This window comes from Larimichthys crocea, chromosome IV, assembly GCF_000972845.2.
Source record: "Larimichthys crocea isolate SSNF chromosome IV, L_crocea_2.0, whole genome shotgun sequence".
Taxonomy (NCBI): domain Eukaryota; kingdom Metazoa; phylum Chordata; class Actinopteri; family Sciaenidae; genus Larimichthys; species Larimichthys crocea.
Window position 1 is genome coordinate 3,931,488 of NC_040014.1, and position 26,169 is coordinate 3,957,656.

General features: G+C 39.2%; 3 protein-coding genes across 5 annotated transcripts in view; 2 read left to right on the forward strand and 1 right to left on the reverse strand.

The window, feature by feature from the left end:
• arrdc1b (arrestin domain containing 1b) overlaps positions 1-10,681 on the forward strand; it is a 44,228-nt gene extending 33,547 nt beyond the window's left edge. For both annotated transcript variants that reach the window (XM_010745777.3, XM_019279258.2), the window contains exon 8: positions 8,002-10,681. In XM_010745777.3, the coding sequence (XP_010744079.2) occupies positions 8,002-8,066 (65 nt within the window). In that variant the 3' untranslated portion in view covers positions 8,067-10,681. The remainder of the gene's footprint in view (positions 1-8,001) is intronic.
• A 1,268-nt stretch (positions 10,682-11,949) lies between these two features.
• On the forward strand, positions 11,950-20,702 carry slc31a2 (solute carrier family 31 member 2). Of its 2 annotated transcripts, XM_027278612.1 has the most exons (5): positions 11,950-12,317; positions 15,172-15,239; positions 17,103-17,169; positions 18,377-18,599; positions 19,037-20,702. In XM_027278612.1, the coding sequence occupies exons 3-5, from the start codon at positions 17,103-17,105 to the stop codon at positions 19,200-19,202; spliced, it is 456 nt and encodes a 151-aa protein (XP_027134413.1). In that variant the 5' UTR covers positions 11,950-12,317; positions 15,172-15,239; the 3' UTR covers positions 19,203-20,702. The 2 variants fall into 2 exon arrangements, with proteins under 2 accessions (XP_027134413.1, XP_010744070.2); XM_010745768.3 differs by lacking the exon at positions 15,172-15,239.
• niban2a (niban apoptosis regulator 2a) overlaps positions 20,292-26,169 on the reverse strand; it is a 31,183-nt gene continuing 25,305 nt past the window's right edge. The window contains exons 10-14 of the mRNA XM_010745770.3: positions 25,965-26,120; positions 25,572-25,685; positions 24,117-24,224; positions 23,222-23,333; positions 20,292-23,093 (exon numbers count right to left, since the gene is read on the reverse strand). Of these exons, the coding sequence (XP_010744072.2) occupies positions 22,210-23,093; positions 23,222-23,333; positions 24,117-24,224; positions 25,572-25,685; positions 25,965-26,120 (1,374 nt within the window). The 3' untranslated portion in view covers positions 20,292-22,209. The remainder of the gene's footprint in view (positions 23,094-23,221; positions 23,334-24,116; positions 24,225-25,571; positions 25,686-25,964; positions 26,121-26,169) is intronic.

Consider the following 26,169-nt stretch of genomic DNA (forward strand, 5'->3'; position numbering starts at 1 on the left):
TTTCTCATATAGTTTCCACACAAAGTGAAAGATAACAGCTTCATGTGGTGTAGGATTTATGTTCGGACTGTTTTATTAGGACTATTTAACTATACTAAATAAACTGCTCAATCTACATCATAAACACACCAATAAAGAAGATAAAACAATCAACAGACACAAAATATTAGAGCTTAGTTTGGGTGTTGTGTATCTTTGATTACGTTATGAGAATACCTTTTTAATGTTTACCATATTTCTTGTGTTTTTTAGAGTTCCGAGGGTTTGTTTGTTATCCTGCTGATGCTTACAAGCTCAGAAAGTAGCTAGTTAGAGAAGGAGCCTTGGGTAACATCAGTACTTTGAATGACGCTGTACAGGAAGGGAGTGACTTTGTGAGCCCAGCTCACTTATCTGGACTTGAGGCATCAGGGTTGCTCTGGCCTGATCATTTCTCACGGGGGGAACAAAGAAATTCAAAGGGAAGAGGAAGGCGTAGGCTGGATGATAAACTCAGTACAAGGACACTCAGGGATTAAATAGGGTTAGATGAATTTCCTCATTCCAAAGAGTGATGAGATATGAGCTCAGGAAGAGGAGAGATGAACAAAGGTAAGGAAAACAAGTGACACACTGTCCTATAAACTTTTCTCCATTGTAGATGAGCCCCTGCAGCCATGTCAGTAGACGAAACAAAATGAATGACAGTTGTTATCTAATGCCATATCAGAAGACAAATATTACATTTTTTTACTGTTTATTACTGATAAACTCTCAACTGTTGATATATTTCAGAACATCAGTACAGAGCTGGGAGAAGGGATTTGGATGTGGAGGTGTTATTGGCTGCTATACAAACAATGTGTGAAATGTGTGGTTGAATCAAAGTTGGACCAATTGAAATCAAATTGTTTCATTATTCTTTGTTTCAAAGGGAAAATCTTCTCCACTTGTCTGTACACTTCTGAAGTCGTGCAACTGTTGTGTAGAACTTAAGCACAATTTAAAAAAATCTTACTTTGACAGTCTTTGTTGTCAAGTAAGCATTGATTTGGTGATTTGAGGGTCAAAGACTGGGCTAAACTTGACATGAATATTTTAGCATAAAGACATTGTTTTAACCGCATTTCGTTGACTATATTCCACCACGAAATTAGGAACTGCTATTGAAATACAGTGGTTTAAATGCTGTTGATGATGCTTAGAGCTGAGATGTGTGACATAGAGATCCAAACAAGACAAGTCTACAGCCACGCTGCAGCCACCAAACCGATTACTAACTATTCATGAGGGGAACATTAATTTCCATACCAAATTTCACTGGCAGTCCATCCTGCAGTCGTGAAGACATTTCCTAAAAAAAACACACAATGTGAACCCCCTGGTGAGAAAATGTCACCAAAGTTGTGAGGATTTATCTGGGAAACATTAATGATTGACTTTTAAAACAAATGTTACCCAATTTACACATAGTTGCCAAGATCTATTTTGCAAATCAACCTCAAAATTAAGAAATTCTCACTATGTTTCTAATTATACCGAAAATAAATCCTGAAAAGAGTGTTAGGATGCTGCATGTTGAAATGAAGTTGTCAGAAGAAGTCTTTGACTGAGCTCAAGGAACAAAGTCAGGCTACACGTCCTCGGCCACTTTTTGTAGCCACCACCAGCTTCTCGTGTGTTGTGTCTCCAGGGAAAGTCAGCCCTGTGCTGCAGTCTGCCCCCCCATCGGTCCATCCACAGCCTTGGTTTTGTCACCAAGCTGTCTGCAACAAAACAACAACAGCCACCCTTTGTGCTTAATTCTATTGACAGCAACAGCAGACTCGTCCCTGGAGCGGACGCCTGCCTCGCTGACATTAACATCTGAATGAGGTCAGGGAATAAAGGACACATTAGAATATTGAGGTGACAGAGTGGCTTAGTTTTTATTTTGACAACACATTAATCACCTTTGTATATCCTATTTGGAGATTAATATGTAAATTGATTTTTTCCCCCTCCTCTGGCTGAACATCTCTCTATCTGTCTGTCTGTCTGTCTGTCTGCGACTTCTCCCCAAATAGTTATTTTTATCTCCCTCTCCTTAAATTTCCTTTCCCCCTAGCCTCTCCCTCTACCAGTTTCCTCTTCTTCACTGGCCTTTTCTCAAGTCACAAAAACATCAGTGTCCTTTCAATTTGGGACAAGATGTGCAAGATCAGTCTGAAAGGCCCTTACTCTTGAGACAGCTCTGATAGGGCCTGCATGGATAAAGACAAAGATTTTAGTCTATCCACTACTAGTAATAAATAAAATATAATCTATTTAGATTTTAGGCCTGAATCTAGCTTTGATATAATTGCGTTATGAGCTTCTGGTGCAATAATGAAATCTAAATCAGTCAAACGTTTTTTTTTTTGTTAAATCTTTTTTCTTCCTTACTTTATTCTTTGTCTTTGACCTGTGACTTAACAAATACGAATGGGATACGTATCTGGCCTTTGAGGTTTCTTTTCTTTTCCTTTTTAATCAGTTTGCTCAGTAAAAAGAATTATATTGTACTTGTGCAAATGAAATTGTATTTTTATGGGTTATTGAAGTTTTAGAACCCACTGTGTGTGACATTTGAATATGCTACTTTTTTACGCTTTTGTTAATAAATCAAACATATGGGCTTTAGCAGTCATCAAAAAATGTTTTCACTGTCAAAGTAATGTCCTCATTGTCTTTTCTCCCATCCTCTGTTCAGTAGCTGCCCCGACGTCCTTCGAGGGACCCTTTGGGAAGATCATTTACCGCGTGAGGGCGGTCATTGACACGCCCCGCTTCTCAAAGGACTACAAAGCCCAGAGGCCTTCTACCTAATCAAACTGCTCAACCTCAATGAGGTGCCTGCAATTGAAGTAAGTGTTCCCTGCCCAAATCCCACTAGTTTTATGCTATTTTTATCCTTTACAAATTAAATCTTGCTTTTCTGTCAGTAAATCTAGGGATGAAAAAAGTTTTTCATATAGAGACAGAATGAGTGGGGACTTGAAAAGCTGTATTCTTTATTTGATCAACCTTTGTTCTTGGTCGAGGCTTATTTGATTTCATGGCAGAGCAGGATCGATTATCTTCTCCCTTACACCCCTGCATTACTTACTTATCATTCACTCTCTTCTGTCTTTCCTGGTTCTGGGGAACACAGCCGGAGAAGATATCAGCACGGCCATCAGCTAATGAGGCTTCCTAGTTGCTGCACAAACAAACATTTATCCTGTGGACTCGTCTCCTCAGCATCCAAGTTATGCTGTGACCACTAAGAAGTTCAGCTACCTCCTGTGAAACGGGACCCTGATGCTGAAAGCTCGCAGTGGACCTGAGGGTTACATCCAGGTCAGGTCATTAAGTTAGCCACTGAGATCCACACACAGTCTGGGAAGGACACGGGATGTTACTGGCCAGTCTCATACAGGTACCTAAGCAGTGACTCTCTCTTTATTAGATTTTCAGTTGTTGAATATTAAAGGAATAGATCATTTAACAGAAAAAAAGACACTTCCCACCTCTCTAACCATCAGATGTTTGTCTTCATAGTCTTAATGATATCCCAAATACCATTAATCCCAGCCACGCTGCACTGGAGTTTTCCATTTTAGAGAGTATTGACCTCTGAGAATGTATTAAAAATCTCTGCTGGAACTCCGAAGCTTCAAACCTAACCAGCTAATCCTTTCATGTGGGTGCACCTAAAGTCCCCCTATACCTCAAATAACAGTAATAGAGGTTTTTCGTTGATCTATTTCAAAGGAGACTTTTTCCTGCAGTAAGCTCGAGGCGTGTTTAAAGTCACAGTCACATCGTTTCATGTCCGTGTCCAGAAAGTGACCTATAAGACCAAGCGGCCTGTGTTTGACCTGCGCACCATCGCAAGAGGTTGGGGAGCCGGGTGTGAAAGCGGGAAAACACGCGGAGTGGAGAGACGAGGATCATCGTCCCTCTCTTCCTCAGTCAGCACTGGCCGGTGCAGCCTCATAGACCTCGACTATTTCATTCAGGTCAGAGTTTGTTCATATTTCATCCTCTGAGCTTCAGTATCTATTGAAGCAGTGGAGCCAACTTAGCGCAAATGCTGTTAATGTTTGTTTTTTGGTCCTGTTGGCGCCCACATATAGCACCATTTTATATTTTAGGGCCTGCTGTTGCTGTAAATTATGCAAATGCTACATGGCAGCTGGATATGGTTCTGGATGTACTTTTCATCTCATCCCAGTTTGTTTTCTGACAGATAGGCAGAATAATATCTTTGTTTACTGTAATCAAACCAGTGAATTATTGATGACACCCACTCAGTTTAAACTCACTGTAAACTTCTGTCCCTCTCTTAGTTTATATTCAGTATAGTTTGTTTTCTGATGCCAATAAACATAATAAAAGAATATAGTTAACATCACACCCAAAGCTATAAAACTTTTAACTAATCTCTTTCAGTTAACAAGGTGATATTTTTTTCTCTCCTTCTGATGCTATAAAATTGTTTGACAATACTTCAAGGTCTCAAGGTGCAGTTTAATGTATAGTATAGTACATTTAAAGGATGACTGGTGTTATTCTATATTATCTATTGTCACAAATTCCCATGAAAAGACCCAAACCAGCAAGCATTACTCCTTCTCTGAATTCACCAGCAAAGACCACACCATCAACAAATCTGGTTAAAGCTGAATACAAGAGCAAAAGAGGAGCAGAGTGTTAGGAGGTTATTTATAACAATGTCGAAAGTTGCATGGTTGTGTGTGGTCCTGCTACTGAAACTCTACTGACAGTTTCAATACAAACATCTCAGCACAATGGTTCCTTCTCAGCACAAATCTTTAAAACAAACTCATCCTAGTTTCATTTAAAAATGTCCCTAAACCTGTAGTTGTTGAATGTTACTCAAACGTGAATAAATAGTGGATTTGATTGTTTACCTGCGGATGAATACACATTTGGTGTTCTAGTTGGTATTTACAGCAGCAGGTGTGTGTCAGATTGAGTCAAAATAAACTAGTATGTGTGTGTTCATAGTGATAAAGGAACATGTCACAACCTGAACATGAGCTCTCTGGCGCTTGAGGTAAGATATATCGACTTTTGGGTACTACAGTACTCGTTAGGAGAATACATTCTTTGTTGGTTTTGATCTTTCAAGGGATTTATTGACAAAAAAAATAAAACATCACCAGTCTTAGGGCTTATTGATTTCAGGGTTCTAACATTTATTACAGTTTCAAAAAGAAGCCGGTCTGTTTAGACCAATATTTATGTCCTCATAAATCCAAAGGTTGTTTCCAGTCCCTAGTTTCTGTTCACAGTAGTACTAAGCAATATTAATGGTTCTCACAGCTTAGAAAATCTTCAGGTGTAATCTTTTAAAGCTAAGAAAAAAAAATACTATAATGATTGAACAACATTGTATATTTTTGATCAGAATTTCTTCTGTATTTTTAATTTTTTTTTTTTAAAATCACATTTTACCTAAAATAAGCACTGATAAATATCCTGATTGTGTGAAGTCTAATGAGCCTTAAATAGTGCATTCTAAATGTAAATCAAACAGATGCTCCTTCATAAGTCACTTGTGTTACAGGTGTCACTAAAATCTCCAGACGCAGTCATCACTCTGCCAATCTACACTCGGGAACATTGCTGTGAACTTGTCTCCATCGAGGCCCATGCCCACCAGTCCAGTCCACTGCGATGCGACCATCTCAGGTGTGATGCCCGCGCCCCGCCGCAGAGAGGAGCCAGAGGAGGGGCTATGTGCAGGGGCGTGGCCAGCGAGGAGATCCCCACCAAGAGTCACTCTCAGCAGGACCCCTCAGGTCAGCCCGTCACCATGTCCCCCAGCGCCTTCAGCCACGCACCCGGGCAGCCCTTCCTCCCAGCCACAGACGCCTGACGCGTCTGCTCCCCTGTTCTGCGTGTCCACTGGAGCCACCATACCTTTTTCACAGAGGGAGACGTGACTCTGTCCCCACCTCCTGTTCTCTCCTCCTCCCTCCAGAGTACAGCAGCTGGACTACCCTCATGGTTAGTTTGTTTGTCCTACCACATTCTTTTTATGTCTTCATCACAGCCAAATCATGTAATGAGTTGTCTGAAGTTCAGTCTCTTAAACCAGAAAAATCCTGACTCATGTGTTGTCAGCACTTGACTCTTGTGATAGTGTTGTTGTGTGTCCTTCTTAGGTAAACCTTAGACAAACACATGTAATCTCACAATGCGCTGGCTCAAGTCACATATTAGACAATGGCACACCTGAGCTGTGGGTACAAAGTGATGCCACAGCTCAGGTGTGCCAGACAAAGACAGAACCAGCCAAAATTGAGAGATGTCAAGATGTCTTTTTATTAGGGCTGTCAATCGATTAAACATTTCTGTAATTAATCGCGATTAATCTTCAATAAATGTATCAATAAATTAAATGCATTTTCTGAGACTGAAGCTTATAATGAATATTTATTTATGTAAATGATCAAATTATAGAATAAACTCAGATAAGTATATGAAATTCATTCATGTTATTGGCTTTGTGCACCTATGCACAGTGCAAACAGAAAAAAGCCAGAATGAGGAAATATACTGAGGAGTGCCACACTCCTGTAGTGTAGACTGGGTGTTTTGCTTTGAGGGTGATATGTTAAAGTCGTGTTACTTCTGTGGAATTTAAATTCGGCTTTGCAAACTGTGCAAATTGCCTTGTTTTTTGTCCAACGAGCCGTCGGGCAACTTTTTAAATGAAATGTTCCCCCTAAAAGTCCGTCCTTATCATCTTTACACCACAGACTCTCCTTTGTTAGGATAGATCATGACATATATACATAGACTCTCCTTTAGTTAGGATATATCATTGACATATATACATAGACTCTCCTTTAGTTAGGATAGATCATAACATATATACATAGACTCTCCTTGTTTAGGATAGATCATAGACATATATGCACAGACTCTCCTTTGTTGGATAGATCATAGACATATATACACAGACTCTCCTTTAGTTAGGATAGATCATAGACATATATGCACAGGACTCTCCTTTAGTTAGGATAGATCATGACATATATGCACAGACTCCTTTAGTTAGGATGATCATAGACATATTGCACAGGGGACTTATCTTTAGTTAGGATAGATCATAGACATACATACACAGACGCCTCACTGAGCAGGTTGGTCCGTTGCTGCGATACGTTAACGTGTCCGCCATATTGGATGTGGCAGATCTGCCCGTAAACTAAAACAAGCAGGGCCGGTTTTAGCTGTGGGCAATGTGGGCGACCGCCCAGGGCGCAGTCTCGCGTTAATTCTTTAAAATTAATCGACAAAATTAACGCGTTAATTTTGACAGAACTACTTTTTATATAAATATTTAGTAGTTTAGTTATCGTCAGGCTGCTGTGTGACTTACCAAAAGCCAACATTTGTTTTTGTCTTATGTCCCCATGTTGTTGGTATGGTTGAAAGCCCCTAAGATGAATTCAAGTCATGACAACTACTTTTAGATTTCAAATGAAAGCAAGTAACGGAAGACCTGACCCTGCAAGTGCTTCCATACCAAAACCAGTGTTATACTATAGCTGAAAGTCTATAATCCTATACTATGACTATAATAATTCACAGGTTGGAGTCAGATCAATGGCAATTTCTATTGATATTTCACATAGCGCTACAGAGACCAATTTTTGTTACGACCTGCTATACTCTGCTTCTAAATGGCTGGAGTATTATATATAATACATCAGGGTAAGCCAGTCAGACCTTTTATTGTGACCAGTCCAAGGCACAGCTGTGCAACAATCTTTCTGTTTGAGTAGCATCTTGTAATGGCACGCATGGTGGATGGATTATCTTGGCAAAGGAGAAGTGCTCACTAACAGATATATGAACAAAATCTGGGAGAAGAAGCCTTACATTTTCTATAGCTCAGGAGAAATTGGAGTAAACAAAAGTGCTGTGTTATATTTTTGTTAAGTGTACAATACTGATTTTTTTTGCCTTTGTGTGTCACAGAGCCTCCACCCACTTATGAGGAAAGCTGCAGTAGCGCCGACTCCAGTTTCAACAGTAGACAGTAGAGATGAAGCAGGTGATGAAGCATCGTGGCCACGACCATCCCCACCTGTCTGCACTCGCCTCCTATCAGGACAGACATGCTCGGTTAAAGAGGATGGGACTGTAACTCCACCCCCGAACACCCCAAAGATCGCTTTTTGTTCTCCAACACGTAAAAAAGGGATCATGTCTTATACTGAATATCAGTTTTATTTTCACCTCATGTCCCAGGTATTGTCAGACAGAGCGGGTGAACATCACTGTGCCTAAAAGAAGTATTTTGGATCATCGTACAGCATTTAGAATATTGAGTGATTGGAGGTGTTTCTTTGATGAAGCAGGGTCAAATTTCTTCAATTTTTGCATCTGTGATGCCTTGAAAATGATTTCGGCCTACTGAAGGCTCGTGTTTGACAAGATCAAGCGTTGGCCTTTCTTCGCAGTCTTTGTTCCAATGGTGCACTTGTTATTGCGGTCCACAATGCTGTCTGTTTGTGTCTCAGTCATCCTCATCATCAGCAGGGCAGAGCTGTCTTCACACTGGATATTGAAAGGAGAACCTATTGCCCGAGGTTGTGGTTTGTCTGTAAAGCTAGTTAAAACCCCTATGTGTCTTTAAAGTTATTCAGATGCTTTAAGTCAGTCCCAATGAAAATGCCCCAATGAAAATGGTGCAGTCTCTATGTCTATGTCTTTTATTAATACCACTAGACAATGACAGTCAGAAATTGCTGGAATCCTACATAGGGGCTTTAAAGAGTAATTTTTTTGTTTAGTTTAATATTGTTTTTATTGGCATTAATCAACCAATTGGAATATTTGGATTGTGTTTAAATATATTTCTAAAGATGATATATGCTGAGAAAATTCAACTCAACACATAGAAGAGCACTAACATGCTCTGTTTTATTTTGTTGTAAATTATCAATTAAACTAGATTTAAATGATATACCACTACCCCTCGTTTATAGGTTTTGGTTAGACCCATAGTTTCGTATTCAAAGGACAGCGTATCTGCAGATGAGGCTCATTTTTCCTGCAGCTGGATCTGAAGACTGCAGTCCTGATGCTTGCAGTCTCTTTCTGCCCTCTTGTGGTCATCATTGGTACAAGCTGTATCTCAACGTGTCCTAAAACTGGAGCTTCACATAATCAGTTGTGCAAACTGAAAAGATTTTTCAGTAAGTCCCAGCTTCACAGTTCACCGTCTGGGGTCTGCTATATGTCTTTACATCTCGTGTATGTCAGGTTTTCTCCTGTTTGTTGCCTTAACTTTCTTTTAGTGTTACATTAGCGAGATGAGAATCCTCTGTGCAGATGAGAAACATACATGGGCACAACACAGCACTTTTTAAAATTTGAGTGCATGGGTTCTGAGTGCACATCTACTGTGTGTATGTGTGTGTGTGTATGTGTGTGTGTGTGTGTGTGTGTGTGTGTGTGTGTGTATTTGAGAGAGTGAAATAGAGCTAATTTGGACAAGATGTTAAGTTCTGTTTTCATTCTTTGCGATTCAACGTTTGTGTTAAATTATCTGTTAGACAAATTTTCTTTTCCTGTGTACAAGGGCTGGGTGATAATTCAGCATTTTAATTTCCAGTTTAATCATGTCATTTTACTATTCCACAAATTTCTGTTGTCCAAATTAGTTTATGTAGGCGAACTGTAATTATATAAAAAAAAAGACAGTCACTGAAGTTTTCTTTTGCACATTGGAAGAGTTTCATCTCATGCGTCATATTGTGTCATATCACGATGACAGCAAATATCCTTATTTATATTATTTCTATTATTTCAACCATGTCACCCAGCCCTAATGTGTAAAACTAATGCCACTGAAAAATCTTAAGCACAACTGCTGTATTGAAAGTTTGTGGGACTATCGATGTGTTTGTGAATTCAGAGGAAAACTGTGCTGGTTGGCTCCTGACTGTAGATCATGTTTGCCACGTGTTCCTGAATTTGTATTTTATTTTGTAGCTTTTATTTTTCAGCTCTGAAATTTCCTCAAGCTGTTGTTACTGTTAGAAACCTGGCAGTCAACCAAACTATGGCGTTCTGGCTCTGCATTAGTTGTGCATGCATGCCTTAAATCATCTGGATTCCTGCCACCCCCTTCAGGAGCTTGTAATGAACTTTCGTTTTCTCTGTCAGCGAGGACGTCAGGATGTGCTCGTGCAGCTCTTCCTGTTTTATCTCCTGCGGACTGTGCTAAGTGCACTTGATGTACACAAATGTAGCTTCTAAAAACAGCGAGGACACTGGACTTGTTGAACTGTTTTTATTCTTGTTTTAGAAAAAATATGTGCAATTCCTCCCACATCTGAGAACGCTGCAGCAGCAGCTCCCTGAAGTCATTTCATGCTGCCTTTATCGATCCTGATTCAGTTGAATTCTTCTCCACCAAAAGGTACTATAGCTTTATGCAGCCCCACTTGTTCTGTGTTCTTTTTCATTCATTTCCCCTCACACATTGATGAGTGGTGTCTGGTTTTGTATTTTTCTACTTGTAAACCGTTTACAGGTGCAGTATGCAGATACTAATAGTAGCACCTCAATCAGTAAATGTAATATCTCAACTTAAAGTGCAGAATCAAAGTTGTACTGAACAGTATAACAATAAAATTATATGACGTCTTTTTGTTGTTTATGTCGACAGTTTTTGAAAAACTTGCACATGGCAGCCAGTAGAAACTGTTCCAGTGGTGATTAGAATCAGACGAAGGCTGTGATAAAGATGTTTGCTGAGGCTGAGATAACAAGTAGCTGCAGCAATGCAATCCACCCAGTTTAATAGAAACTGCAGAGATTGTAGCATTAAATAGACAGAGCACTTGAGGGGATTAAAATAATGATTAAGAATGTTTCCATTTAATAAGAAAAGGAGGAAAATAACATCAAAATTATAATTATGCAAGGTCAAAGGGATACGAACACATACACTAAAGAAACAATATCAATACAAAATGACACGAGAGAGAAAAATAAAAATGTGTTGTAACTTAAGTGTGATTGTTACATCAAATAAAGCAATGTAGGATAACAGGTAGATTCATTTCATATACATAAAACTTGTCTGTACTTATATACACATACACATGCATGCTTATACTGTACATATCCATATACACACACTCCCATACACCCACACACAAATAAATAATAAATGTTGATGATGCATTCCTCTAAATGACCATTCTTGTCTTCCACTGTTTGATTTAACATCCTGACTCAGCCTGTTGCACCCAGGTTCAAATATTAAAAACATCTTCATTACAATAGACTGGTTGCACAGCAGATGCTGGTGTCATAGCAGGAAACCCACAGGTGTATTAATGATGGCTGCATTCCACTTAGGGGAAATGCTGCTATCACGAGTTGTTGTTCACAGTCACTGTTACTTGAAGTGACATAGCAAGGTCAACAAGTCCAAGATTTTCCAACTTTTCTGAGCTTGCTTAAGCTTCAAAAACATTTAGAATTATTCAGTGTTTACCTGTCTTTGTGTAGCCCTTAATATAAAATCTTTCCCCATGATGATGATGAGGATGTTGTTCGGGTCTTTCCTGAATTTTAAAATGGTATTTTTCAACTTTAATCCAATTAAAACAATGGACAATGAAGTATTGTACATACAACTATTTTATATCATAGTTATGTGATGTGTTTGTCTAGCATATCATAATTAAGTTGTTTTTTTTTTTAAAGATAGTAGGAACAAATCTGTCTTAAATAACAATCAACTCTGCTGTCAAACAGCTCTGTTCACGCTTCTACCTGAATCAGGTTGTTTTTGTTCTTTTACACATTTTCCTGCGAAACCAGCCGAAGTGCCGCGAGTGTCTTCGGCTCCCTCCGTTTGTCACGTGATCCAAATATTTGCCATTCTAAACTGTGGTTGCTGCGCATGCGTCAAATCTCGAAAAGCGTCCGTCAGCTGTTTTCCTCTGCTAGTCTTAGCCAGCTGATGTTTGTGACGCAAACATTTGTCCGTCGGTTCGCAGAAGACTCGTATAGGACGTTTTCGATTATATAGTCGCAGTGTGTGTGTGTGGGGGGGTCTTTTTTTCAGTAGCTGAAAAACTCCATTAACCGTCAGCCCCTTTGTTCCGCCCCTGGAGTCATGCGCTGACTTGAGTGTGTTGCACAGGAGCAGGCACACTGTGCTGCATTTGAGAAATGTCTCGGACCTGACTGAGCTCGAGCAAGTGGGGGACTGGAGTGTACTGAACCTGTGGCGTTAGCCTCCGCTCGGCAACTTCACCATGATGTCTGTAAGTTGTGTGTTTGTAGCCTCGGTATCATACTTAACATGTGTTACCTGAATAAGTTATTTTGCATGTGAAATACCTGTGTAGTGTGGCGTTGAATGACTCGCTGTGTGCAGGGCATGTAGGGCAGACCTAAAGGAGCAGACAATAACAAACAATGGGGAACATGATGCATACTTCCAGGTTCTTGACCCGCATACACAATGCACTCAAGTAACCTGTAGAAGCTTGGAAAAACCAGGCTGCATTCAACCAGGGGCTTGGTAATAATGTGACACAAAAACCCTAATAGCTACCTTTTGACTTTCTACAATAAGCTTGGGCATATTGTAGATGTAAAACGTGATAAAAACGTTTTTATCATATACCCTCAGGATAAAGTTACACTACATTCATATTATTGGGTTATCGCCCAGCCTATTCAAATCACACACTTTGTGCTGCCTGCCATTTTCCAAAGTGAACCACAGCCTTTACACTTATGTATGTTTTCCTTTCTTTCACCAGGCAGCCATAAATTTCAATACACTGTAACAGAGTCATATGATGGATGATATGTATAATAATGTTTACTATAGTACTGAGGCTAAGAGTTTACAAAACCAAATATACACAGTTGAAGCTTAAAGTTTACATTAAAAATTATTTTTCTAAGCCCTCCAAAGACTTCATGTTGAAATACCTTTGGTAAGTCAGGTAGGACTTCTACTTTCTGAATGACAGAAGTAATTGTTTTGTTAACACACATATTTTTTCACTTTTCCTTTACATTTACATACACTAAGTTAACTGTACCTCTTTATTCTAGAGAACAATGTAACATTAATTCATTCATTAATGTGGATACAATGAAACTTCACCCAGGAATTTTAGAGTGATTGTATCTTTCAAACAGACAATGATCCCAGACCTACTTACATTGTTGTGGCAATATAGCTCAAGGAGTTTTCAAAGCCCTGACCTCAATCCAATAGAAACATTTTTGGCAGAACTGAGCAAGCCGGTCTACAAACCTCACCACTTCTGTGACGAATAATGGGACAAAATTTCAGCAACTTATTCTAAGAATCTTGTGGAAGGCTATCTGAAATATTTAAGCCAAGTTAAACAAATAAAGACAACAATGCTACCAAATACTAACTAAGTGCGTGCAAACTTCTGACACACTGGGAATGTGATAACAGAAATAAAAGCTGGAATAAAGCATTCTGTCTACAGTTATTCTGACATTTTACGTTCTTAAAATAAAGTAGTAATCATAACTGACTGTGAATTTTAAAGAAAAACCCTTAGGAGGACCGGATTCAAAGTATCAAAGTTTAAGTTGGATTTATTATTCTTGTACATGAGGAGCGTTTCACAGTGCAACACACAAAAGGGGTTACAGAGAAAAGGCTCCCTGAGGAGCTCTGACAGCTGGTTCTTATGCATTTTCCTAAAAATGGGCTGTTTTAACCCCTGCAAATTGTTAATAGACAATTTTCATAATATAACATCTAAACGGTTTTCTTCAGTATATCCCCTAATTAGTAGCCAGTATGTCCCCAATCTAAATGTCACCTCTCTGACCTGTCCCTGGGCCTCATTCTGTTCTCGAATTCCTCTATTTATACATTAACCTGAACTTTACCTTACCCTGCCCGTCTCAGCCAAACATTAATAAAGGGAAGTGTCCTCAAGACATGTCATAAATAGGAACAAACATTGTATAATTTAAAACATCTAAATAGCTGTGTAATCCTAATTTTTATAACAACGGGGAATGTTTAGGATTAAATGTCATGGATTGCTAAAGATTGTGTTTAAATGTGTTCGGCTGAAGTGTATGTAAACTGTATCTTGATGTTTTTATGTTTTTGATCTACAAAAATGTAAAAATCCTGAACACAGCTCCAATATTTCATGGCTGAAGTGACAGTTTAATGAATCTTGAATACCTCAAGTAAGTGTCAAGAGTTGTCTCACATATGTTACTGACATGAAAACCTACAGCTGACAGTTTGGATAAACATCTCTAAAGTTGTGGTATGCGTTTGGAAAAGGCTCTGCATGAATGTCAAGTGCACGGGGTTCAGTCTGTGTGCACTGACAGTGTTTGGAGTAGAAACAACTCTCCTGGTTTGCAGTCTCAACATTCACTGTGCATGTTTTCTTTTCTCAAGCGGTTTGAAAGATAAGCCAACAATGATCACCTTCCCTGACCTGACTTAGACTGTTGACTCAAGTTATCTATATTTGACTCTGTCTCTGCTGTTGTTTTTAAGCTTCCGGAAACACATCTGTCCACTGTCAGTATTACAGTATTTTTTCACTGTTCATAGTCTTGTTCGTTCGAACTTTCACTGTATTTAATTGTTTGCGTAGCGTTTGAGTCTCTCTCTCTGTATGAGAAGTTTCTACATGTTTGAAATGAGTTCTAGTGGAACAGATAAAACTGAAAAAGACATCCTCATTCTTGCTGTCACATTTTTCATCTATAAAGGATAACTCCCATCCAGTCTGATATTATTTTTGTAGGTGTTGCCATCATTTCTAAAAATAACAATGTTTTCGCCAAGTTAATTGCTGAGATTTGCGTAACGTCACGAACAAGAAGCCTGACATGGTAAGAAACACGAGCAGACAGATCAGACTGGATTTAAGAAAATTAAGGCAAGCGTTATAATTAAATTACCGCTGCACACATCACTGTTTACAGACCAACTTCCTGGTGTAATGGTGGATTATAACCAACAGTACAGGTACACCGACTTTTGGTTTTACCTTCACATAAATGATCTCAGATAATCTGTCTTAATTATTAGCTCGTTTACAGCCTGTCTGATCTTCTCACGGCTTGTGTTTTTTGCCCCTCCAGACTTTGTTTAGGCGATAACTAGGGATGGCAATCAAGAACCAGTTCTAGCTGAGAACTGAGACAGCAGGGTAAATAATGTTATAGTAACACACCATGTTCATGTTCTTCTTAGACTAAACTAATTGAAAATGAATGCTGTACAAATACTCTCACATTTCATTCTGTTTTAGATGACCATACACCAACACAGCTCTCAGGTTAACTGGTTCTAAATTAAACAGTGGAACTTTGGCAAAACTGTGTACACCTACTTGTTTTTCCCACAGAGAAAAAAAAACATGAAACAATGAGGGAGTCTATAAAGAATCAGACCGATGATCAGAAAGCTGGGATGAAGCAGAATCATGCTTTTTTCTATTCTTGCCTTTAATTCAATATCTGACATCAGTTGGTTTGCAATAAACATGTCAGATTCAAGCAGACATCCTGATTACATGATATCCATGTTTCTTTGTGCTTCACATGACAGGATCGAACAGCAAATGCATCACAATATAGAACACCAACATATTTATTAGTCTTTATTGCACATCACATGTTCTCAGAGCCAGAGGTGACACCTTTGCACAACCAAACCCCATCATGTTACTATGATGCGGAACAGGATTGTTAATTAAGCAATATTACACGAGAGGGTGTGCTTTAACGTCACTGAAGTGCCAATAATAAGTTAAAGCTCACCCTCGAGTGTAATATTGCGATTATACAAGTTTAACAAGTACTAACTTAAATAAATTATAATTATAAAAAATTATAATAATTATAATAATAATAATAAATAATAATATAATTAAATATATTATCAAAAGATTTTCATGTTTTGGGGCAATTTGAAAAAAATTAACATTTCTTTGCTCGCCGTTTCTGTTCTGATCTCTGTTTCTATGGAGATACACGGCCAGCAACTCACCGGCACAGCTGATAGAGGATGATCTAAACATTTCCACTAACTCCACAGCGTTGTTAATATTCATCTTCAGTCCAGATTAGTCCACCTTTAGTTATTAAAAATATTTTCTCTGTGCTCACTGAACTTTTTGATCTCTGACGTGCCACACAAATGAGGTGCACACCTGTATTAACAAGGCACTCTAACAGCTCCATAACACACAGAATATTCATTAAAGAAAGCTGAAATTGTAATTTCAGATGTATTACCTTAATAAAGTACATCCAGTGGACTTCGTATGTGTTTACATGTTATATATTTCAGTGACAATGTGAAGATGGCGGAGTTATGTTTTTAGTGATTAGTCAGGTGTGCTGTCATGCTGATTAAAGCACATTCTAAACGTCTAGTTGACCAATCAGATTGCTCAGTCGGACCTACTTGTTATAATAAATATTTAACATTTATTTATCATTCGATTAAGACATTGAGACACTCATTCCAGAACAGGTGGTGCGTTAATGGGGAAGAGTGGCAGTGAGCTTGGCAGGAATTGGGCAGCAGGCTGAGTAACACACACACACACACATACACATACAGACAAACAGACAATACATTCTTCTGTCAGTCACAAATCTACTGCAACAGGAAAGAACAGAGTGTGCTTTTGTGGGACAGTAAGTCTCATAATTGTGAGAAGCAAGGTCAGCTGAATAGATAATTGTTTGGTGTAGTGTCAATTGTATTTTTATCCTTAAGGAAATCTAATATGATATGTCGAACAGAGGAAGCTTAGAGTGTGGTGTAAAAGAATATGGAGACAACTCTGCATGCACATAAATGAGTTTCCTTCAAGATAAGTGAAGAAACTGCTTAGACATGTACTCAAAAACATTCTGAGTCATTGCACCAGAGAATGACCGCAGTGCAGCTGCTCTCAGTCCTACATGTCTGATCTTGGTGCTGGGGGCTGAGGTCAGTGTTGTTCTAACACACCAACTGTTAAGTGTTTTTTAATAGTTTTCTGTTTTTTTTCTTTCAGATGACATTTGAGGCATCAAGCAGCGTGACACTGCTGTTTGACTTTTGGGATGTGCACGGGCCTGCAGGTGAGTGTGAAAGTGTCATAACAGCTCCAAGAGATAACTCCTAAGAACCAGTTCATCTTGTAAAATGTAGATATACAATACTGTTATGACTGTACAGACTTCCCTGGTTCCTGACCTCTCAGAAGTTTATACAACATCATATAAAACTTAATCAGAAGATCGTCAAACCTACAGCAGTGTCCTTCATCATCTTTGTTGTCCAACAGTGTTCAGAATTGGAGCCAATCCAATACAGGAGTTTAACACCAAAAACATCGAATTCTGCCATTATTCATTTTTTACCATAAACTAATGAACATTTTTTAATAGGTTTGGTTATTTAAAGAATTGTGGCTAAGGTGCAGTACAGCAGTTGGAGGCATATAAACATGATTTCTATGAAATGCCCTTTTTTTTATTTGACTAAATTTTTCTTAAATTATCAGTGATTGTGTCAAAGTTGTCATCCTCAGTGAAAGAGTATAAATTAGCAAATAATGCTTTATATCAGAAAACATCTGATCAAATAAGTAAACAAGACATAGAAAGTACATGACAGACACTCAGTTCTCAGGACACGTTCAGATCAGTACTTAAAAAAGGAAAAATATAAAATATTAGTAAAAATATTACCCATTCATCTGTTTGATTGGTTGGGTTCCACACAGAATCAGAAGTAGGTTTTTGCATACAGGAATTTGTCTTGGTGTTTTGGTGCACAACAAACAAAAATGGAAGCAAGACGAAAATCAAGTAGAAGAAGACATAAATATATGTACAATATGTTTTTTCAAATGTAAACAGCTGTACAGGCTTGTGCAGGAATGTGACAACTATCAGCAGGTAGAGTGCAAAAGTTCACAGTATGCTGAATATTTGAATGTGTGATATATTCATTAGAATGTAGTTATCCAACAGATTAGGCAGAACAAGTTATGCCTTGTTTATCAGGCCAGCGGGTTGGGAGGCATCTTAATCTGTCCTGCACGCCTCAAGGTCCAGAAAGTCATTTTTACATATTTCAACCAAGCTTTGTGTTTGCACATATTTATGGCATATATTGATTAAAATTCATTCATTGAATGAATTCATTGAAACTTGTATGAATCCATGCCGACTGCATCTGGATTCCTCTGCGTGTTTCTTTGAATTCAGTGTTCAGGAATAAGATTATGACGCTGAATTTATCAGTGTGAGTTTATTGTGTCTCCTTTCTTTGTGCCTTCAGGGATGGTGTTGTCTGTGTTTGTAGTCTTTCTGCTGACGGTCTTCTACGAGCTGCTCAAAGTGTGGAGAGTGTGGCTGGGGAGCAAATCTAGGCTAGCCCAGCCTCAGTCTCTTTACAGCCCCCCTCAGTCCCAATGCAGCAATCCCGTACTGGTCAGCACCCCCTCTGAGTCCTCGCTGACCCCCATACAGCCAGAACATCTTGTTCCACGCACGAGTAACAGGTTAGGGTTCCTTCTAAGATACGACTTGGTGGAATTTTAAAGAAGGAAAACGGAAATAAATATTTATTTTTTTTACAACCACTAACATTAACAACCTGGAACTCCCACACACGGAAGCAGTCACAATATATTCTTTGTGCTTTCTTGACCTTGTTCAACCAGTTGGGTGTTGAATCAAACATGCCAAGTGTTGCAGGCTGGTTGTCAAATGTCATCATCATCTGTCATCTCACACACTAGATGTATGACACTCCATTTCTCTTGTGAAATGTCACCTATTCTATCGTAATGATTGAACGAAAAAACAATATGTAATCTACTTGACTGGTAAAATCCTTTCCCACCATTTTACTGTCTAAAGTATTCCAGGTTATAATCCTCTCATATAGAGGTATTGTTCTGGGTGTTACTCATATTTTCATCTGTTTCCTCTTCAGCTGGTTGCTGCATGGTATCCAGACACTCCTCCACATGCTGCAGGTGACTTTGGGCTACATACTGATGTTGTGCGTCATGTCCTACAACACCTGGATCTTCATTGGGGTCATCGTGGGTTCAGTCCTTGGTTATTTCATCTCATTCCCTCTTTTGGGTCGCATCTGATGCTATGGACAGATCAGACAGAGGACAGCTTTTTTCCGCTTTTTGTCTCCCAGTGAGGTAAAAGGATGGCATGCTGTGGGTACTAAATGGAAAGCCACTTGATTGACTAGTTTCTGAGGGTCATTCTCTTCTGGGCACAGGTAGTATTTATGTAAACTGGCATAAACCCTTCACAAATACTAACAGTGATTAGTATTTGTGAAGGTTTTAGACAAATTGTTATTTCTGTTCTGTTCATATCTGGCCCCAGGACTCAGGTGACAAAAGGGAAGATGTGTAGAGGTGATTCTTTTGTGTTAAAGGGACTCAACATTGTCTTTATGAAGTGTTGCTTACTCATCATCTCAAACTTCTAAGTCACACATGTGAAAAATTGATTTTAGTGTCCATGGTGGTGGAGTGTTGCTTGCTTAAACTTTTCTCTTTTTGTAATTTATCTTAAAACACACACTAATTTTAAAGAGGAGCAATGCGTTTGAAACATCTGCAGCAGAGGTACAACAGAACTCATTGTGGCGTATTATAAATCACCCGACTAACTGTTACAGCCACTACACAGTTCATTGTACAGAGTGTTATGACACTAAGGAGAGCTCGGGCTATGCTACTGTGAAAGTGAAAAATACTACTGAAGACCTGAGTGGAACCAGCAACATTTAAAGTATCAAGTCTTTTTTTTTTTTCTTTCTTTCTTTGCAGTGCTTTTTGGAGTGAATTCAAAAACTCACTCAGACACTTGGAACTGAGATTTACAGTCAGAGGTCACAAGATGCTACTCAGATTCAGGAACTGGATCATGTGATTGCAGCTTGTAAACTTGAGTGTCATCTTGGTTTATTAACAGCATTTTCACGTGGATATCAGGGGGCAGTGAAAGTTGATCATGTAGGACTGTGACAATGATTGACGAACCACAAACCTACAAAGAAAAAACACTGAGTGCCTTGCAACTGACATTTCAGATGTGTTTTCTATTCTCCTCTGACAATAGAAACATATTCAGATAATGTCTGATAACTTGAGGTGGTTTACTGATTTTTCACAATAGAAATCTTTTAAGAAATTGGTTGACAAAAATAAAGAATACCATTGATGAAATACTTTTATTCATCCATATTTGTTTATATATATCTCAGTGAGACAAAAGCACTTAGGATACAAGTTGAGCTGCAACCAAACAGACGGTTTTGTAATAAATAAACAGGAGATGGCGACCGTCAGCGGTTCTCCATTGGAAGTAATGGTTATGAATCTCAAGACAGCAAACTCAAAATGCACTTGGAAACAGTGACAATAGATGATTTCACAACAGGACACTGACAGCTTGGGCTGTTTATATAGAAGTGAAACAGACTCACCCAGTGTGTGTACATGTGATGCTAACAACAAAAGAATGTGGTAACAAAGGTTTTAAACAGTTCCCTCAAGGAAAGTGATATGATATGCAACGAGGGCTGTCATTTGGTACTAATTATAATAAAAACAGAATAAAATATGAAAGAATGTTTCTAATTTATTTACCTAATTCTTTTTATTCCATCTCTGCTGTGTGTTTTAGTTCAACTTCTGCTATCCAATATGTACAACACCTTTTAGTATGTCATGTTCCTCCTCTGTTTCTGTCTCTCAGGTTTCCCCTTTTATTTCCGTATTTGAATGAAGGATTATCTCGGTTTAATTGGTGCCCTGCAGGTCAACTGAACATGCAAAAATGTCAACTGCTAAGCATACAATGGACAATGACTGTGGCTAATTTCCCTATACTTGGTACCAAATAAAATAGTTTCAGGACATTTCCTTGAAGAAAAGAAAAGTAAATTACTCACTGCTATATTATAATAAAATAATATCTGAAGTTTATTAAACCTCCTGGATTTACAGAACACACAAGTCATCTGTGTGTCTAATGCCACAAGTCTTCCCAACAAGTGATACGGTCTATTCTTTTCATTTTTTACACATAAGATAAAACTGTAAAAGCCACTTCGTCCAAATGAAATACATTTAGGAAAATATCTTACCCAGATAGTAAAATTTGACCTATAAAAGGTTTTAAATAGAAGAATTGTCACTGTCATGTGTGAGTCGGTGTAATTACAGTGAAGTTGGGGAAATTAAGAAACATTGACTGAAGCCAACATTAAAAATTCATCAGTTCATCAAAATCAAAAAGTTAAAGACTCACAGATGAAGTCACAAAAACTTTGGTTGTTTTTTTTTGTTGCACAGTTGTCAAAAAATAAAACATCCTACTTCACAGTGGACATTCCTGACAGGTTTGTACTAAAACATCTAGTGTTGAAACATGAAGGCCATTTGCGAATACAGGAAAAGCGCTCAAAGTAAACAAACTTCATATTTTAAAACATTACAATTTACAAAAATAGATTCCTGCATTTCAAAAGAAATAGTTATTAAAAAATAGTTGTACAAATCTCCATAATATCTAAAGGTTTATTGTAGCACCCCCTGCTGCCCAGGTAGGGGACGTGGTCATGAAAGAGGAATCCTGCAGTACAGTTAAAGGCACAAACTGTATATATATAATCTGACTGTATAAATGTGAGATATAGAGAAAATACAGGTCTTCCTTCCTGCTATAAGACGTGAAAACATTAATAACTTAGATGTCGTTGTTGTTTAGTGTTCCTCCCTTATTTTATATGTTTAAAATAGTGGATTACTTTCATGTGGCGTAGCATATAGGAGCCTTACTTATATAAATCAGACATGCTGAATTCAGTGTCATACACAAAAGATGAAGAAAACTTTCATTGAGATTCATTAAGATGCATAGAAAGAAACCAATCACCAAAGACAAAAAAGAAAATTCTAGGGGAGGATGAGAGACTTGGTTTTGGAGTGTGCAGTGTGAATAACAATAAAACGCTTTGAATTAAAACTCTTAAATACAATCCTTTTTCATTCCAATTCTCTCCCATTACATGTGATGCGCACTCTGCTGCTTTCTCCAGTTTATGAGAATCATGTTCAGAGGATTGTCTTCCTACACTAGAAGCACTTCCACTTCTCCTGGGTCGATAATTTTGTCCTTTTTATTTATGATTGGCTGAGGCTCACCTTCATCCAGCCCCTCTTTGGTCGGTGATTGGAAGCCATTGTCGCCACATGGGCTGGAGTCCGTAGACAGTGGTGGCTTAGGCGACGACTCATAACCCGATTCTGCTGCCTCAACAATCCGTTCACTGTCGTCTTCATGTACCGCTGTCTCCGTTTCCTCCTGATGCTCCTCATCAGCGTCCTGTTTCTTGCTTCCTATCAGCTGCTGGAGAATTGTCTGCGGAGATGACTTGCCTTGCAGAGATTTCCTAGGGACATCCTCCACCACAGTGGTGACATTTATCACATCCTCCTCTACCCCATCCTCCATGGTGATGGTGCCTGTGGTTGGCTCCGTCCCATTGGTGATGTCGCTCTGGCTCTCCTCTGACACAGGAATCACCACCTCCAGCACGGGATTTATCAGATCTCTGATTTCATTCACGCTATCAGGAGACTTGGGAGACTTGGGAACCTCAGGCAGGTCTGCGTCCTCCTCGTCCTCCCCTTGGTCCTCCTCTTTAACATCAAACATCTCTGCATCCTCCTCTGGGATAAGCTCCACACCTGGGACCTCCAAACAGGACTCAAAGGGCAGAGGAACCCCATCCAGCTGGATCATGGACACCACCTGCCTGCGCCTTTTCCCAGAGCATCCTCCTTCAATGCCGCCAACATCAACAGAGCCGTCTGCCTCATCACCACCAAATTTAGCAGCCCAGTCCACTGAAGGAGTTTCCCCGAGCAGGTGTAGGTTGGGGTCACTGCTGGTCAGGATGATGCTGTCCCTGTACAGGTTGTGTCTCCTCTGGACAGCCGCCTCCTTCACAGCTGGACAAAGAAAGAAAACAAAAAAATCAAATATATTACAAAATGTACTTTGATGAAATCTATTCCAACTACCACTGCTACTACCATGGAAATAATAATGTCTAAATCTTATGTACTTTGGCCCTTACCCATCATTATGTCCTTGGAGACAGACTGCAGCACCACCTCCTCGAACAGGTTTTCCACCAGCAGGAAACGGGAGAAGTCCTCAAAGATTAGCTCTTTGAAGTGAGGCAGCTCCTAAGGATGAGGGGTCGGAGATGAGCTTCAAAATGCTTTCAGTGGTCAGAGCATTGCCTACATTTCAAATGTATCAACTTGGTGATATTTAAGGGAAGGGTTGAGTCAAAGTCACACTCCTCCACTGGCCGTGGGTGAATCAGGAATCAGAACCAATACTTGCAAATTTTCATAGATGTTAGCTAAGTATTAATTCAATATTTATATGCAAATGTCACATTGTTAATGGCCTAAACACAAATTCAGTTCAGTCATTGGAGAGAAAGTCCAAGATTACTTATGCTGAAAAGTTTCTTAAAGCTTGGCCAACGAGAATGGAGGATTTATCAATGCGCTTATCTTGACATGATGCCGCCTCCATTCTGAAGAAGCTGGCCTCTCTGGCTTGTCTAAGGACAGTGACACAACTACTCTATGTCCACAATAATCATTAATCTACAGTGGTCCAACACTGTTATCTGACTCTGTAAAGGCTTCTATGTTATCTACTTCTATTGTGTCTAGGGAGTGAGACAGCCTATCCTCTGACCTTGGTTTCATCTGCTGTGAATCTCAAGGAAAATAAGTCAGTTTTCCCATAACAATCTAAGATGATGTCAAGACATATGCTTGACTCTGTGTAACCCCCATGTGTGGCATGCTTGAATAGAAAATTCTCTCACAGTGTACAATCCTGTAATGATATATGGTACACTGTAATGCCTGCAATTTAAACAAGAGTATAAAATGATAGCGTGTGAAGAAAGACGTGATGGGAAGCCAGCCACATTGGGTACTACTTACAGGTGAGCAGGATGGCGAGAGATGCTGCAGCATGTATGGGATGATGATCTGCAGCAGAGCTTCTCTGAAGAACTTCTTGCGCACCGTGCTGCTGTCATAATCATATTTCTGACGGGAAAAGCCAGAAACACAGAGAGAGAGAGCTTAATGACTCGTAACAGCTTCTCTACTTGTTGCACTAATCATATTAACCTTAGCAATTCACATCTCGCAACATTTCATTCTGCTTCTGCCAGTGTTGTAGTCAACTAAACCAAGATCGTGGCTGCTGCTGTGATCCTGCATGACGCCCACTACATATATTATTACTGTCATTATTACTACCATATCTATTACTGTAATCATTTTTATCATTCATTATAATTCATTGTCATTTTATCAGTCATTGTACAATATGTTTGTGTTGATTTGTCCTGTACACGTGACATCCATTGCACGTCTGTCCGTCCTGGGAGAGGGATCCCTCCTCTGTGGCTCTTCCTGAGGTTTCTTCCACATTTTTTCCCTGTTAAAGGTTTTTTGTGGGCAAGTTTTTCCTCACTCGAACCGAGGGTCTAAGGACAGAGGGTGTCACTCCCTGTACAGATTGTAAAGCCCTCTGAGGCAAATGTACTTTGTGACTTTGGGCTATACAAATAAAATTGATTTGATTTGATTTGATTTGATAACCAAGAATGGAGTGTGTTTAGACCGAGACAAGACCAAGACGTATTGTATGCAGTATTTAGAGACTGCTGTGTTTTCTTTTGGATGCCGCTTTGCAAATGAACTCTTTGAAGTCAAATTTTATCACAGAAGAATAGTCTGACATCTCTTTGCAGACAGCCATCATTCATTCTCTTTGAATGCATATGAACTAGGACAGGGCTGAAGGGTAGTAAAAGCCATTAACAGTACTGAAAATTTCAAACAGAAATGAGTCTATTGGAAGTTTTAGGTCCAATCATAGTGATGATGACTGAGACAGGATCAAAACCAATACAACAAATCAGGCAATTTAGTGATATCCCCACAGTTGTGACCAATTGTCTTGACCAATCTTGAAATAAAAGTTCTCTTTGTTTGAGCCAGAGACAAGACAAAGTAAAAATGTAGTTGATTCTGAGACCAAGATGAACAACAACACTGCTGAAACCTCACTTCCCCTCTGGAGATAAATAGAATATACCATACTGTATATCCAGATCTGGACAGGTAGGTATTGCTCTTTGTTGTACTGGGGTTGATATATCTCCGAATAAAAAACAACTGCATGGCTAGATGTGACTACGGGTAAGTGAAAATCATGTTCTGTATATTATTCTTTACTTTGTATCTACTTATTTTTTTATCTAGTGTGCTGTAACTTAAATAATGAAAACATTTTATAAGTTAATATCTTTATCTGACTTTATGCTTCCATCCATCTCACCATCTGTTTGTCAACAACAGCCTGTTTTAATTATCCTATTGTACCTTGAGAACTCGGTCCTGGCAGCGCTGGATGTTCTTGCACATGTCGTCTCCTCCCTGGGCCTCTAAAGACTGGTTGAGCAGCTGTTCAAATGTGTACACTGCATTGTCCATTTGCTGTCAAAATAATTTTATATAAGTTATACAGTAGCACAAGAAAGATATCAATACTGTCCTGACAGTCAACCACAGCTTAGCTGCAGCTCACAGTTCATCTTTAGTGTCACACTCTTTCTGTCCAGCAGGTGGAAGTAGAGACTTCACCACAGATAGCACAGCGTTGCTGGTGTGTGTTCTCTCACCAGGAATTAGGGAGTGTTTTCAGGCATCCTGACACTGCTATGGTACATGTTGATTCTGCGTCTTATATCAGAGATAATCACTGTAGCAGCTTACCTCCCTCATGAGGATCTGAGCCCTGCTGACAAACACAGAGGGGTTGGAGACGTCGAACCTCTGCTGCAGCCCCTCCAGATTGAGCTGCTCCACCTTCTCATAGCAGCTCTGCATCTTCACTGGGTGGAAGGCCAGCATGGACAGCCTCTCCAAGTGCTAAGGAAAACACAGACAGTTGATGGTAACAGTGATCAAGGTGGTACAG